Source organism: Branchiostoma belcheri, unplaced genomic scaffold, assembly GCF_001625305.1.
Source record: "Branchiostoma belcheri isolate BF01 breed outbred unplaced genomic scaffold, Haploidv18h27 scaffold254, whole genome shotgun sequence".
NCBI classification, from domain to species: domain Eukaryota; kingdom Metazoa; phylum Chordata; class Leptocardii; order Amphioxiformes; family Branchiostomatidae; genus Branchiostoma; species Branchiostoma belcheri.
Window position 1 is genome coordinate 165,456 of NW_017803859.1, and position 15,546 is coordinate 181,001.

At 42.6% G+C, this 15,546-nt stretch overlaps 2 protein-coding genes across 2 annotated transcripts in view; both read right to left on the bottom strand.

Annotated features, from left to right (window-relative positions):
* Window positions 1-6,260, bottom strand: part of LOC109471696 (tyrosine decarboxylase 1-like) — a 9,564-nt gene extending 3,304 nt beyond the window's left edge. Inside the window, exons 1-5 of the mRNA XM_019771034.1 lie at window positions 6,006-6,260; window positions 3,653-3,799; window positions 2,395-2,578; window positions 1,983-2,139; window positions 1,197-1,413 (exon numbers count right to left, since the gene is read on the bottom strand). Coding sequence (XP_019626593.1) covers window positions 1,197-1,413; window positions 1,983-2,139; window positions 2,395-2,578; window positions 3,653-3,799; window positions 6,006-6,237 — 937 coding nt within the window. The 5' untranslated portion in view covers window positions 6,238-6,260. The remainder of the gene's footprint in view (window positions 1-1,196; window positions 1,414-1,982; window positions 2,140-2,394; window positions 2,579-3,652; window positions 3,800-6,005) is intronic.
* A 2,226-nt stretch (window positions 6,261-8,486) lies between these two features.
* On the bottom strand, window positions 8,487-14,085 carry LOC109471692 (p53-induced death domain-containing protein 1-like). The gene is made up of 8 exons (XM_019771032.1): window positions 13,962-14,085; window positions 13,141-13,468; window positions 12,792-12,974; window positions 11,863-12,176; window positions 10,856-11,438; window positions 10,529-10,559; window positions 10,026-10,289; window positions 8,487-8,698 (listed from the first exon to the last, which is right to left on the bottom strand). The coding sequence occupies exons 2-8, from the start codon at window positions 13,459-13,461 to the stop codon at window positions 8,682-8,684; spliced, it is 1,713 nt and encodes a 570-aa protein (XP_019626591.1). The 5' UTR covers window positions 13,462-13,468; window positions 13,962-14,085; the 3' UTR covers window positions 8,487-8,681.
* Window positions 14,086-15,546: the final 1,461 nt, after the last annotated feature.

Here is a 15,546-nt window from a genome sequence, read left to right on the forward strand (position 1 = left end):
AACTCAAGTATTTGTAAAATGTTGATTATGATTCTTGGTGTGGTGCTTACTAGTTGTCGGGACCAAGGTTAAGTTCGTTACTGAGCTTCGTGGGGGGTTTCGTTGTGACTACAGGGGGGCATTTTTGTTAATTTTTCTTGTGAGCAGGATAACTTTTGTATGTGTGGATGGAAGTTAATGAAATTTGATGGGCATGTTACTGTCGTGGTCTCCAAGATTGAGTTCAAAGATGAGAGTCGTGGAGGTCGTTATGTCCCCGTAATAGGACCTTTTGTGTTTAGAAATCCCCCACCTACATCTGCTTGGAGACAGCCGACAGCTGGATATAGCCGGGGAACCCCATAATGGGATGGGATCAAATGACGTTACATTGAGGGATTGTACTATAACTTCAGCAGGGGGAGGATAGGTTGGACATATGTCAGGTTATTTTCTACGGCCACACCAAGTAATTGCTATGGATGACGTCCACTGGAGACCTTAAATCTAATTACCTTAAATTTAAGGCAAACGCGCAATAAAAACACGAAGGGCCGAAAAAACGAGATGCCTAGATTTGGAATATACTAACTGTAGAAGTACAAATGTTAGGACACAAAGTACACAAGAAACAAGTACTTCTATTCGTCATAAAGACAAATTAACAAAACAGACAGTAGTCACCTGTTCTGATTCTTTCCTTTATTATTTTTTGCGGCGCTGTCGTGACACTTTCAACACAGTAAGAATTTCTTGAACGTTTTTTTTTCCAGTAACAGTCCAAACTCAAATAACGTGGGGGGGGGGGCTAACACGGGTGACGACGCATCTGTATAATCTGCGGCAAAACCGTTTTCAGGGTGTTCTGTACCATAACAATAGTACAGAGATTCTTTTGTTCTTTAGACCAAATTGATTATTTAAAAGAGTAAAGAATACGCATGTTAATTTCTCTAGAACGATGTACCTCTGACGAAGACATGAGATCTCCGACCTCTAGTTAATTTTGTAAATGCAAAACAATAGAAGTGATAATATGTATAGAATAATTAACATTTTGATGCTGTTATTTATTTATTCATATTAATCAAATACGAAATAAGATGTAATGAACAGTAGATAAACACAATTGAACTTATTTATTTGCCGCCCTAACCCCTTCTCTCCGTTTTCCTCTTTGCTATTTAGACCTTTCTGCTTCAGAACGGAAGTTCTACCTTTGTGCGGATCCACGACGATGGAGTCGCTTCTCTCCACTCCGCTGAAGTAGTGCCTGGTGCTCTCACACAGGGAGAAGAAGCCGCCGTAAGCCGCGTCCACGTGAAGCCACGTCCCGTGACGCTCCGCAACGCTCGTCAGGGCGTCCACAGGGTCCACTGACCCAACATCAGTACTGCCGATAGTGCCGATAATCATGAACGGGATCAAGTCGTTCTTGAAAGAAATAGGAAAAGAGGACGTCTTCTAAGTTAAAACTGAAGATCTAACCGAAGACATTCCCTCACCTAGAGCTTTCGATTAGTCACTCTGTCTTTGACGTCACACTTCAAAGAAGCCACAGACAAGCCTCAGTGGGTCTACTGAGGAAGGCCAGAGTGACTGGTAGAAAGCTTTAGGTGAGAAAACGTCTTTGTGTTAGATCTAAAGTTTTAACTTTAAACAGCCATCTAACTATCAACACAGATGACAAAAACAAAACATTTTTTTCCTACTGGACTATATGGGGGGCCCTATATTGCAAAAGCTTTGTATTGATGAAAAAGTACACATCTGTAGTCGAGTTAAGGGCACATAAATAACCCCACTCGATTGCATTTGTAGCGTATTTAGTAACTAGGATGTTAAGCTATACTCTATAATTTTCTATACTTGATTCAATAATTGCAAATGTAATCGGAACCTCTTATTATGGTAAGATGTATGACAACCTCTATCACCAAGTTTATAATACCAACAGTCTCTTGTTCATTTTTATTGTAAATTGTTATAAGATTAATCGTTACTTTGGTGTCCTCATTGATGAGTTCGTCCAGCCTGGACGGGTCCATTCTGTAACTGTTGTCCATGGGGACCTCCCTCCTAATGCAATGGTACATCCCGATGACGTTCAGTGCTTTAGCGTAGCAGTGGTGGGTGAGTTTAGTGACGTACACCACGGCCCTAAAAGATTATAAAATCATACTAATCTTAGAAAAATAATAACTCTTAAAGTACGTAATTAATTTTACTGATCAGTCCTTCGTGTAAACATTCAAAAGGTACGCAAAACGTAGCAAACATGCTCTGGATAGTCTTCGCGTATTAAAGAACGTAGATTTGCCCCAGGCACTGTTCTGGATACACGTTGTCTATCTCTAGAACCGTGCCTGTGCATGATTCTGGATAAATAACGGCTCTGTGTACTACATATCCTACCGATGGAAGTCCTTGGAGTGCAGTTTCCTGGCATCCCGTGCTGTTGCCATGGCGATAAGAGTAGCCGCTGTGCCACCGGAAGTCAGATTCCCCGCGTGGCCTTCTGGGTAGCCGAAGAGCGTCGCCATCCACTTCAGCAGCATGTTGCTCATGTGCACGCCGCCAGGGCTGGTCGACTCGATTGCTGGAAGTGACATTTAGATCATACTTTTATTTTTTATTATACGGATGATATTCTCTATACCTAATCAGCATCAGCATCCCAAAACTGATGCTTGCATGCGGATAGATGCCTTCCTTTTGAAATTTAAGTGGTCAGGAAGGTTGAACTAATGACTGTCAGCTGACTGGTTTGAAATGTCAGCTTTGACATTGACCATGGTATCAGAAATATGGTGGTGGTCTATTTTGAACCTTTTTAAATCGTAATGTTTGCACAAAAATATCCATATGTCGGTAATCCAAAACAAATCACACGGATATCCGAATTGAGGCTTGGCAGACACCCAAATCAGACCCGTCTCGTATAATGTATTATCAGATACTAGGCAGAAGGCGTCGTCCAACCAGAAAGCTCCATTTGGCATCGGTTATAAGGCCGTAAAAGTGGTCGGTTATGAAAAAAGCTGACCACTTTTTAGACCGCACCATTATACAGGGGACAGGGCACTAACAGTAGTGTTAAGACTTGTTGTATTTATCTATTCTATCAAAACGTATTGTAGTTTATGTTGAATAACTTTTTTTCGGAATACAACACAAGAAAATAGAAATAGATAAAATTAAAAAAAAAAAAGATTTAAAATAATTTTGACACCCCCACTAAAAGTGGTACTGTTTTGATGTCACGTGGTCACTTCGGATGATCTCGGCAATGGAGGAATTTTAAAAATGAATTTTGTCAAATAAAGGTGTGTAAGTTGGATAGGCTTAATGATAATAACGTTAATGCCCCGCCTTGTCCTCGGTGTATTTGGTGGTTATCACACCTGACCAGGGATTATCTTACCATATACACCTCGGGACGGGGCATGAACCCTCTTTAGCAAACATTTCAAGACAATAGCTACTGCATTTTTTGTGGCCAGAAAATCTAGCCACCAGCAAATTGACTGACTGCACCAGTAGACTCGCTATACTCTGTCAACATTAGCTACACATTGATCTGCATCGTCAATATTGTCTAACCTAATAATGGAGATCCTAATAAAACAAACAAGCAAACAAACCACGACAAAGGCCGATATACATATCTTACCGGAGTAAGGGTTGAAAGCCGCTGCCAGGAAGTCGCCCAGAGCAGAAGGGAACAGCCCTCCTGTACCGATGTACCCGACATGCCCGCCGTGTCCCGCTCGGAGTCCGGCGTCACCGATACTGCTGCTAAACTCACGCAGCAGGTGGTCTGAGTGGCAGTGGGTAAACATCGTTATCATTACGGTCCCGGTGTCAAGCCATATACATGATTCTGCCAAATACATGATTGTTGCGCTACTTGGGGGTTACCAATATACCTGAGACGAGGGGTGGGAGGGTTTTGGTCGTGGTCGTAACCCTAATCCTAAGTCTAACCCTAGCCCTGAACAATGATCGCAACCCTAAACCTAACCCTAACACTAATACCAACCGTAACCGTAGCCCTATAAACCCTAACTCTAACACCAACCCTAACCCTAGCCCTAGCCCTAACCCTAACCCTAACCCTAACCCTAGCCCTAGCCCTAGCCCTAACCCTAACCCTAACCCTAGCCCTAACCCTAACCCTAGCCCTAAACACCTGATCTCTCACGTATTTGGCAGCTCAAGGATTTGGCTCAACACCGGATTTATCATCCGGTTAGGCACCCTTCAGGTCAGACAGTACTATTAGATTAGGCCATAGCCTAGGAACACATGCTTAAATACACTATTAGAAGTCTTCATGAAAGTACTTGCCCATACTTCAATCTCATTTTTTTTTTCTGCACCAGGTAGCTACAAGGGTCTGCTTCCCAAATATTGAAAGAAAACTGGGGGTCGACCCGGTCAAATTCCCGCCACAGCTGATGATAGTAAAAAAACCTCAACTTTGACCTAATTTTGCATGGTATCCATCCGCTTGGTCAGGCAAGACCTAACCACTCACATCTCTCATTACACCCACTAAACTGGTGAAAAAAACAAAACTTGACCAAAGTAGCAAAGTTTAGACCCTACCTTTGCCTTCCAGCCCCAAAATCTCCAAAATGGACCAAAACTTTTAAGAGAAAAAGGATTTTCAAAGGTATTAACTAGGCACTACAATAGGCCTCTACTGCGCAACACAATTGTGTTTATATCTGCCCTTTATAAAGATACTCTAGTACGCCCTGCCCGTCATGGCGGGCACTAGAGCAGTCTCTGCAATACCAGCGTTTACGGCATCACTTTTGTGCCAAAAATCGTTCAAAAAAAGGTACCTTAATTTGACGTAAATACGTCTGCGATGCTGCATTCAAAAGGGGTGTTTTGAATACATAACAGCGGCATTACGTAGGGGCCTTTCTCTAACATTGACAAAAGTGTAGTATGTGGTCGTCCCACTCTACGTCTACCAGTGCAAAGCTTAGTCTACCAGCTGGTTCATTACTAGTATACTACTACCAACATGCCCTGCCAGGGCAAACCTACGTCGGAGTACCGAGTAAGGGCAGGGGTAAGGCCGTGTTTATGTGAAGTCACCCAAGGCGCTTTACATGTGGTTTACCCCGAACCCGGTTTCAAGTGGCTCCATCTGAACGCTCCAAATCACATTGAAAGCGCCTCGATCCCAAACCACTTCTAGAGGTGGTTTCGAATCGGTTTTCCCGCATCGCGATTTGCGTCTGAACGCAATGTGATTTCAATGTAACTTCGCCTGGTCATGGATTACGGGGTGATATTTCTTTATTTATATTCAATACCAACTTTTACGTGGCAGCAACTTAAAGAGCAGTAATGTTCAAATAATGTGTCCGTTCTAGGGCGAGCTTCACTGCCTCTGGCGGGACCACGTCGGCATTCGGCCGAGATACGCTGGGAGGGGGACACCAGCAAGCAGGTCGTTGACCTCTGACATTAATAACACGCTATCTTGCGTCTTTTCATCAAACAACAATAAATGAAGCTCATGCGAATTGTGATCAGACACGGTTTCAAAGGAATGTGTGGCACGTGGACCAGATGTGAGGAATGCGAGTTACCTCGCGGTTTGGGTGACTTCACATAAACAAGGCTTAAGTCGGTAAACAGATAGATTTAACGGGTGTTAATTAAATTCCAGGGTGTCACATTAATACTCGTAGTTTTGTATGCCAAGGTGCTGCTAGGTGTACAGACGTTATTTAACAATCAAAAATTAAAACTGTGTTCAACCCTTCTTTTAAATGTATATATACAATAATACATCATTATGTAGATTGTGCAAACACTCATTCGTTTCGGTCGCCTAAGTTGCTCTAGATCTCATCATGATTGTGTCCTTAACGTGTAGTTTTTACAATACATACAACCTAATTACATGATGATCATACAAAAGCCTTTAGGTTACTCGTTAGACGTACACCAGAATCTATATCTGCTTTAGTTGTCTAAAAAACACAAAATAAAGGAACCTATATCTGTGGGGTCTTCCTGTATGAATCCGTCCTGTGGTGTTAGAGCTTGCCCAGGCTCTGGTTGGAGATACGCCTTCTCTGCCGGAGTGGACAGCTTCTGCAGATACTCCTCGGTACAGCTGCTGCATTCTGCTGTCCACTGCTGTCGCTGGTCAGGCCCCGGGTCGAGCAAGGAAGCCTGGGCCGCCAGTGTAGTGATGGCAGACACCAGGTCTGCGGTGTTAGCCATTCTACCAGTCAACCGGACAGTTGAGGTCCGGTTCAGAGTTCAGACGTGACAGGGGAGATTGATTACTTTACTTACTATTGCCGGAAGTGCTCGGTTAACACGCCCCCCCCCCCCAAACACAAACTCTATAAATCAAGTCTTGTCTGAGACCATATTTAATAGTTACATACAGTATCCAACAGTCTATATGAAGCCGGTGGGTGTCGATTCACGGTTAAAAAAAGACACACGCATTGATCTTTAAACATATGCCGGTAGCTGGACTATTTGCTTAACCTCATTGAGCCAGCGTGCATTTACTGACGGGGTCAACTGTAGGTCATAACACTGATGTAAATATTTGGGGAGGGAGCAGAGAATGAATCTTTCATTGGGATTCTATGGTAAAACCACTAGAAAAAAGAACTTTAAAACACCTTTATTCCAAACCACAAGTTTTCACCCTCACTGCAAAGTCGGTTTTGTCGGGTGTCTTTTGGTACAAATAGTGGAAGTTCTACTCCTGCCTTTTAATGAGATACAGCCCAAATACTGAAATGATACCTGGATTTCACCCCGTCCAAGTGGGACAGTCCATTCAGCCAGGACCTGTCTCGGGGTCGATGGAAGGTCAAGTCTTGCCAAAGGTCAAACGTTTTGGGCAGATTTGAAAAAAAAAATTCTTCTGTCCTCCTTACTACAAAACTGGGCCTTTCTGAGCAAAATTTGCCCAGGAAAAAATTATTTAAAAATTCCAAAAATAAATTTATCTGCATGCGCTTACACTGGTCCCCCGCCCTTTGTTTCCGCGCTATCATTACACCCAATCTACAAAAAGTGTTTCTTACAAGGTAGTTCATGAAGGTCGCGAAAAACAAGATTGTGAACTAGAGTTCCACGATCTCATACCTTCGCTATATGTTAATCTTCGACTGACAAATTGAACTAGAGTTCCGCGATTTCATACCTTTGCCAAAATATGTTGATATTGGACTGACAAATTATAGATTATTCTCCCTGATTATACAAATAGACCCAGGCTAGCCGGCTCGCCACTCACATTCGCCAACCTCGGGGCTTGTGGGCGGACGTGTCTGTTTCCGCTCCCATGCCCGTAGCCAGAATTTTAAATGGGGGTGGGGTTCTTCCCAGTGCGTGAGGGGACCTCGAGCGCCGTAGGCGCTAGGCGAGCGCCGAAGGCGCGAGGTTCCTAGGGGGGTCCGGGGGCATGCTCCACCGGCAAATTTTGAAAATGAACCTTAAAGCCCTTTAAAATGGCATTTTGTGCATTTTTTAGAGGATTTCCAAGAAAAAAACCAGAGATAGATTTTTATTCAATGACAAAGGGAGCAGTTTTTCTACGATTCCAGTCCATCTTTTCATGAAAAATCTTGGACCTTTACATAAAAAGCGGACCAAAAAGTGGACCTTTACATAAAAAGTGGACCAAAAAGGGGACCTTTTAGCCTTGTGGGGGGGGGGGGGAGGTGTTCTTCCGAACCCCCCTCTGTCGGCTACGGGCATGGCTCCGCTTCTCTTCTCTTTTCTTTTCTTTAATTTCCTCTTCGAAGTTTTTCCTCTCCGAGATGACGAAACCGCAAAGCAGTCTCCGCCGCTCATCCGCTGCGTGTTTAGCATTGATTTCTCAGAAAGTGTGTTTTCAGTGACGATAATTGCAGATCAAAATACAACATTGACCATATAAAAAATATATACTGTAAGTATTTTTAATACAAGTCTGTGCGCGATTAAATTAGATAAGTACACTATGTCACAAGACATCCTGTCTTCTAGCTTGGTCAAGCATTTCTCTTTTTTGATGTACATAATAATAACGCAATTCAGGACAATGTTTTATCGATCCTACTTGCTACTCACAACTGAAAAGTGATCGCAGTACCAGGGTAAATCAGATTCACGAGGAACTGAGAGACTTAACATCAATAACTTGTGCACCTCCAAAAAATCCTGTCTTCCAAACAACCAGCCATACTCTACAATCAACTGTGCCCGGTGTCACATCAACACACTTACAGAACCAGATATGCTACGTATACTCGGAACACCTTCAAACTAGACACACCAAAAACAAACAGCACTTCAAAAGCCTTCACATACAGAACTACTGCAGCATGGAACTCTCTACCACATGGGTTACAAACAGTGTCATCACATGAGAAGTTCAAACAAGGTCTACTAAAGCACATGAGGGACATGAATATGTAAAGCACATACGATGTTACACATTTGTTTCTTTAAGATAACTATGTAATGTAAATGTATATGTAATTGTATGTTGATGTAGTGTTATGTTTCGTATACCCTCCCCTGGAAGAATAGCTGCCACCCTTAGGTGGGCAGCTAAAGAAAAGTTTTTTCCTCAATAAACCTCAAAAAACTTCATAGCGTGGCTGTTGTCAGATCTTGTAGGTTTCACTGACGTTACCCTCGGATGTCACCGCAACTCATGGTTCCTTCGTTACTGCATAAGAGAAGAACGTGTGAACTTAACATGAGTATTGGCAACTACCGGCAATGATAAAAGTGCAGAAAAAGTGCAATATTTAAAAAAATGCAGAAAAAGTGCAATGTTAAAAGTGCAGAAACGTGCAATGTCAAAAGTGCAGAAAAAGTGGAAATCAGCACAAATTATTGGCATAACTGCAGACATGAAGCAAATGTTCAGCATAGCGGGAAATGGATGAACTAAATTTTATAGATGCCAATTAGATAGAGGGTTTTTTGTGTCACCTTAAAGTTTGTAAAACATATCATGTGTATGCCTGTTACTTATTATGGGTTCACCACACCACGAAGTGGTGTGGTGAAACCATATTGCTTTTTCTGATGTTTCTTCTCCTCCTTCTCCTTCTCCTCCTGCCATTTTTTAAATGGATTCAGCTTCTTCATTTTAGGGCCTAAGGTCCTGAAATTTGGTATGGAGGTACAGTGGGCAAATACCCCTAGGCGTTTTTTAAATGTTTGTGATACAGGCTTTTAGAATGGTTTTATTTGAGTTTTTTGGCTGTATTATAGCTAATGTATTACTGTGTTAGTGTGCCATGTTTACCACGTCTGGGCATGAGTCATCACAATGGAATGCAGGGCATCAACCAATAGGCATGCAGCTTTCCTCTATACTTCTTGCTGATTGGCTGTTGGAATTTAACTTGATTAACACCTGCACAGAGCATTTCCACCTGCACAGAGCATTTCTTGCTGATTGGCTGTTGGGATTTAACTTGATTAACACCTGCACAGAGTATTTCCATACTGACAGTATGTCTTTATTCAAGTGTTTTGGTAGGTATTTCAAGCTTTTCTGCTCCAGCATTGGAATGCGGGGCATGAACGTTTTTTTTTTATTTTGAAAATCAACAGTTTGCATTATGCAATTAAAAATCCTAACCAATAAAGTAGGGAATAGCTATCCAACTGTTGTTTTAGTTGTATGTTACTTCATATTATAGTTATATCAATGTAAATCATTGTTTTCCCTTGTGTTTCTCATTCTTTCCCTGCCATGTGGTAAAATGTGGTGAACCCATCGCTGTATTTGCTCCAAAGCAAATATTGGCCTTTCTAGTTAGATTTTACATTCTACCACTTCTTCATGTTGTCCAGGTATTTTCCAATAGGGGCAAGTGAATAAAAACTGGATTCCTCAAGTCCAATTAACTTAAAGGTACTTGTCTGAATTTTTAAGGGTAACATACAGAGAAAAGAGATTAAGTTATTTCTACTCCTCCGTTAGAATGCATGTGTGTTGTGTGGATTTTTACAACAAGCTAGAACTCGATGGAACCTACCGATATCGGGGAATTTGTTCTTCAAACCATCCACGACGCTCTGCAGCCCTGCCTCTGACAGAGCCTCCATCAGGACCTCTATGGTAGCGGCGTCTCCCCTCTTCTTCTTCCATTCCTGCAGCATGTCCATACAGCGGGACTTGTCGTCGCGGTTTCTGCCAGCAATGTTTACAATGGTAGACCATTTGGCCCGAAGGTGGAAGGCCACATCCACCCAGTCTGTGCTTACTTCCTCCTTGGTGAAATGGAAGTACTTCTCAATACCTGAAAGAGATGGCGGAACACTGTCATGGAGGTTTGACACACGTCTTGTCAATTCATCATTCATTCATTATCAATTTCAGACTCAACATTTTTTCAAGGATTTCAGTATATCATATCGGGTTACTACATGTAAGGCATTTGACATTGCTAAAATTAACGAATAAATATTTTGTTTTAACGTTTTCTAAGACCACAAATCTACTGCAAGTAACAATTAATGACTTCTGTTAAAATCTTACCTTCCAAATCGCCTTCAGCTTCCCTTGGCCTCTGTAAATAGAACAAATATATATATAATAAATATATATGTATTTGGGATTCTCGTACAAAGGACATCACACATACAGTGAGTAAAGAACGCTTTTCTTTATGTGTGCGTTGACAAAGGTGTAAAGGTGTGATACTTGTAACTAATCAAGCAAATGTATATTATATATGGCAGTAGTTACAACAAAGTATTGTCATTTTCTTCACATTTCTTTCAATTCATAACGTATCAGGTTATTTACTGATCTTTTTATGGCAAAAACTAACAACACAAGAAATTTATAAACATGTTGTTTTACCTCTCTCTGAGTCTCAAATGGCACATGGATAGGGAGCTGACACAGTAATGTTGGGTCCTGAAGCTTTTTGCCGGGTGAATGCGCGAGTTTTTCGTGCCTCTTTCGTAGGAAAGCTGCCCTTCTTTTTTGCTTTCCGACTTCGACGCGTGGTAGTGCAAAGAACGCAGCGCTTCCTTTACCATCTAGACCGTGTTGGCCCTTCGCCTCCAAAGCCATGACCTGCATGTGGAGTCGGTTGCTTTTCTGACTGTGGAAGGTGATTTGCTGTTTCGTGCTGCTTCCTACGCCAAATGCTGGGATCGACACGTTTCCCATCAAGCTTACTTCAACTATTTGTCCTTCGAAAAGGTTTACTGTGTCCGTAGGTACCGGGCCCTTGTAACCCCCTTGAAGTAGTGCTGCGCGTTTCTTTTCTGCATCTTCGATTTGAGCGCATTCTACCACAAACTGGTTTGCGTCGTCCTCTCGCTGCATCAGTATGAACTGTACGGCACGGTGTTGGAGCCATCGGCACAGGGTTAGAGGGATCGGTCCTAACTCCACTGGGTCATCGTAGATGTCTGTGACGACGATTACAATCCATCTGGAAATGAAATATGCAACTTTTTTTTAATTTTTTAATATTTGTATGTTTTGATTTATTTTTTATACTTTTTAAATCATTTTTAGCATTTTTATTTATTTATTTTTTATACTTTTTAAATTATTTTTAGCATTTTTATTTCTTTTATTTTTTTATTTTTATTCTACTTTTTAAATTAATTTGTATTCAATTTTTATAATATAATATAAAATTATAGAAATATAGAAATATGCAGTTATCTTTTTTTACTTTAGTAACAAATTCATGCTGAACGATATTTGAGTTTAAAGTAAACTTCTAGCTATTTTGAATAGTATAACTGAAATGTCTCTCTCACAATTGTATCCAATCACTGCTTCCAAGTATATGATGCCCTCCTTATTATAATTAGTTGCTAATGTAAACCAAACGATAATAAAATTACCTGGTAAAGTGGATGACTTCAAACTCCACAGATTCCTCTGTAGCCCGTATATCAGTGTTATCTGTTTCATCTACCCAGTCTTCTGTCCCCTCCTCACATGACATCACCCTCAGTTTGGTGGGTCCCTCATGTTGGACGCCCATGTAGTGTTGAGGATGTGGGACTCGCACTGTGACCGGTTTGTGGAACTGGACATGTACTGCGGAGGCCGACACAGTTTCCACTTTGACTATCGGGCTGGTGCCTAGAAGCCCACGGGAAGACTGGTCTTTTGCGTTCATGTCTTCAACTGCTCGTTTAGGAACTTCCTGCACCTACAGTTGAAATGAACCACTGTGTTATATCAATCATAATGTCAACAGGCGGATATCACTGTAATTACTCTTTTAATGAGTTTAGCAGCAGAAAACGGCAGCGTGAGAATGTTTCCATAATCATGATATCCATAATTTTTTAAAATAATTTCCAACATGCAAACACAAGACGTGGTGACGGCACACTGAAGTTTTTCAAACTTATATTAATGCCGCCACCAACATGGGGACAATACAATACTCATTTTCACCTGAGCGAAGTGAAGAAAGTCGTGTAAAGTGCATTTCCCAAGGGTACAAGATCGGTGGCATGTCAGGACTCGAACCCGGGACCTTTAGGTTCCGAGTCGAGCATTCTGCCGCTACGCCACATGACCCCAATATCCATAATTCATCAGGACTTTCACAGTGAGAACTAAAATCAACTGGGTTGTTTTTATTGGCCACAATTATTTAAGTATGAGTGATTGTCACTGAGTGGTTGGGTGGGTGAGTGAGTGGGTGAGTGAGTGAGTGGTGTAATGGAACATGGCCTACCAAGGCAACTGCAAATACTCACAATAAGAGACCCCGTCGACAAAATTTGTACTTGGTTAAAATGGATGCAATTCTAACCTGTACTGTGACTTGCGTTGGTGTGTTCACAGCCTGTTCCGGGAAGCTGATTTGTACCGCAGGCTGCGTTGATGACGTCATAGTGAGCCCTTCTGTTGGCACATGAAATTGGTCCTGTTTAGGTTGACTGATGACGGCAAACATGGAGAAGTGGTCCACTGATACGGCAATCGTATCTTTGCTCTGAAAAAAATCAAAATTGATATCATGTGCATGTATAGTTATTGTAGAGGACGACATTGCAGGTGTCAGCAATACCTTTCCAATGGCACATTAGACGTATTGGACATTCATATAGGACGTAATAACAAATTTTGCACTGCTAAAGAATGTTATGATTTCCACGTACCAGTTTAGTGGTTTTTAGTTCGGTCCATTGGGACCTGTCCTCAGAAACCCACACGGCAGCTTCCATAGCGTCACCTAACGACGCGTTGTTGTACTGCCTCTGCACAGTGACAGGTTGGTGGAAGGTTGTCCCGTGCGGACCCAGCTCTATGATGTCACTCACTAACATCTCTCCGTCCTTCAGGGGGAGGGTGACGTCATTGGGGTCGATGACCTGACAGGTGATTTCTGTTTCCATGGTAACGGCGCCACGTGATATAGTGACGGTGCAAAATGGAGTTTGCAGTTTGCCTCCTTCAGGACCCACGTTGAGCTTGTGCATGTAAGGGCTGTGAGAGAACATGGAATTTCACCAAACATGCATACTTTGATACATGTATTACTTAGCATGGACGGAATGTGTATGCTAAACTATCAATGTTCAATGCTCATAAAGTTTATAAGAGTAACTTCACTCGGTGTCATGGATAATACTGCCCCTGCAACATGAAAAAGGGCGTCAGTTGTACTGTACTCTTGACGCAAAGTATGAATATTATACAGATTTTGAGCCTTGTTTTGTGGTGACCGATGAAGTAAATAAAAAAAAGACAGACGGTTGCCAACAATAAGCATGCCATGTCTATATTATACCTTTTCTACGTAACTCCCTATTTCTTGTTTTTTCAGTCTAATAAATACTGTATGAACAATGATTACATAATCCTATCGTGCCTTATTCAAGATTTCTTTTACATAAAAATGAGTGTTTCATACATGTTGTTTTTTATTTGATAACATATAATTAGTAGCACATAACTTGTAAACCAGATCTTTACATACCAGCCGGCCTTTTCTGCTGCAACAAGTTCGAGGATCTTCTTTCTTCCCTCCAGGACGCAATCTTTATCAGTCTGGTACCAGTTTGGAACGTCTGTACTTGCCGCTATGTCCGCAGGAGTCTTGCCGCTCTACACAGAAGACATCATCATCATCGTTAATCATCCTCCGAGGAGGTGTAGACATCAGCCATTAATACACAAGTGTTTTTAAACAAGGTTTAGATAACTGTATACGTAATACATGGTTGATTACCGACAAGTAGAGAATTATTTTACACCCGAAGCGTAAGATAAAGGCCATAAAAATTAATATAGAAAGAGGTGGAACATAATAGTACATCCATCTATGTCATACGTTGGCCGCGATGCGTTCGATGCGATACCTTCCAGCCCGTGTGATAACTAGCTTTATGTCTTACCCGGGCCGCGATAACGTTCGATAACGGGTTCCGGACCGGGCCGTACGGTACGGCCCGGTCCGGAACCCGTTATCGAACGCTTCCCTGGCTTCCATAAAACGATTCGAACGCGTTTCGCCCTAACCGCGTGTGCCCCTTTCGAAAATTCGAATACAGAATCCGCACGTTGGAATTGATGTTGTTGCAGTTTAGGGTTCAGTTTAGGGTTCAGTTTAGGGTTCAGTGGCACCAACTTTTGGCTCATCTCGCATTGAAAGGCGCGTTTTCTTGGGTGGGTATGATATGAATAAAATACAACACGGTGTATTCCGCATCGCCCTCGGTCCCAGCCCGACCGCGCATCGGATCTCCCTCCGTCCTTCGGCCGTCGGGCGATCCGACGCGCGGTCGGGCTGGTACCGAGGGCGATAGGGAATACCCCGTGTTGTATTCTATATTTATGTCTTACTTGGGCCAGGATTACGTTCGATACGGGTATTCCGGTCCGTGTGATAACTAGCGGTACGGCCTGGGCCTTCCAAATGATCCATAGAACGATTCGAACGCGTTTCGCCCTTACCGCGTACACCGCTTTCGAAAATTTGAATACAAAATTCGGACATTGGAATTGATGTTGTTGCATTTTGGGGGTTTAGGGACACCAAGTTTTCGCTCATTTCGCATTGACAGGCGTGCTTTCTTGAGTGGGTATGAATATAGAATACAACACGGTGTATTCCGTATCGCCCGAGGTACCAGCCCGACCGTGCGTCGGATCGCCCGACGGCCGAAGGCCGGAGGGAGATCCGATCCGCGGGAGGGCTGGGACCGAGGGTGGTGCGGAATACACCGTGTTGTATTTTATTTATGTCATACCCACCCAAGAAAACGCGTCTTTCAATGCGAAATGAGCGAAAATTTGGTGTCCCTAAACCCAAAAAATGCGACAACATTAATTCCAACGTCCGAATTTTGTATTCGAATTTCCAAATCGGTGCACGCGGTTAGGCCGAAACGCGTTCGAATCGTTCCACGGAACATTTGGAGGCCCCGGGCCGTACGCGTAAAGAACCCCCGGGCCGTACCGCTAGTTATCACACGGGCCGGAACACCCGTATCGAACGTAATCGCGGCCCAGGTAGGACATAAAATAAAATACAACACGGTGTATTCCGCATCGCCCTCGGT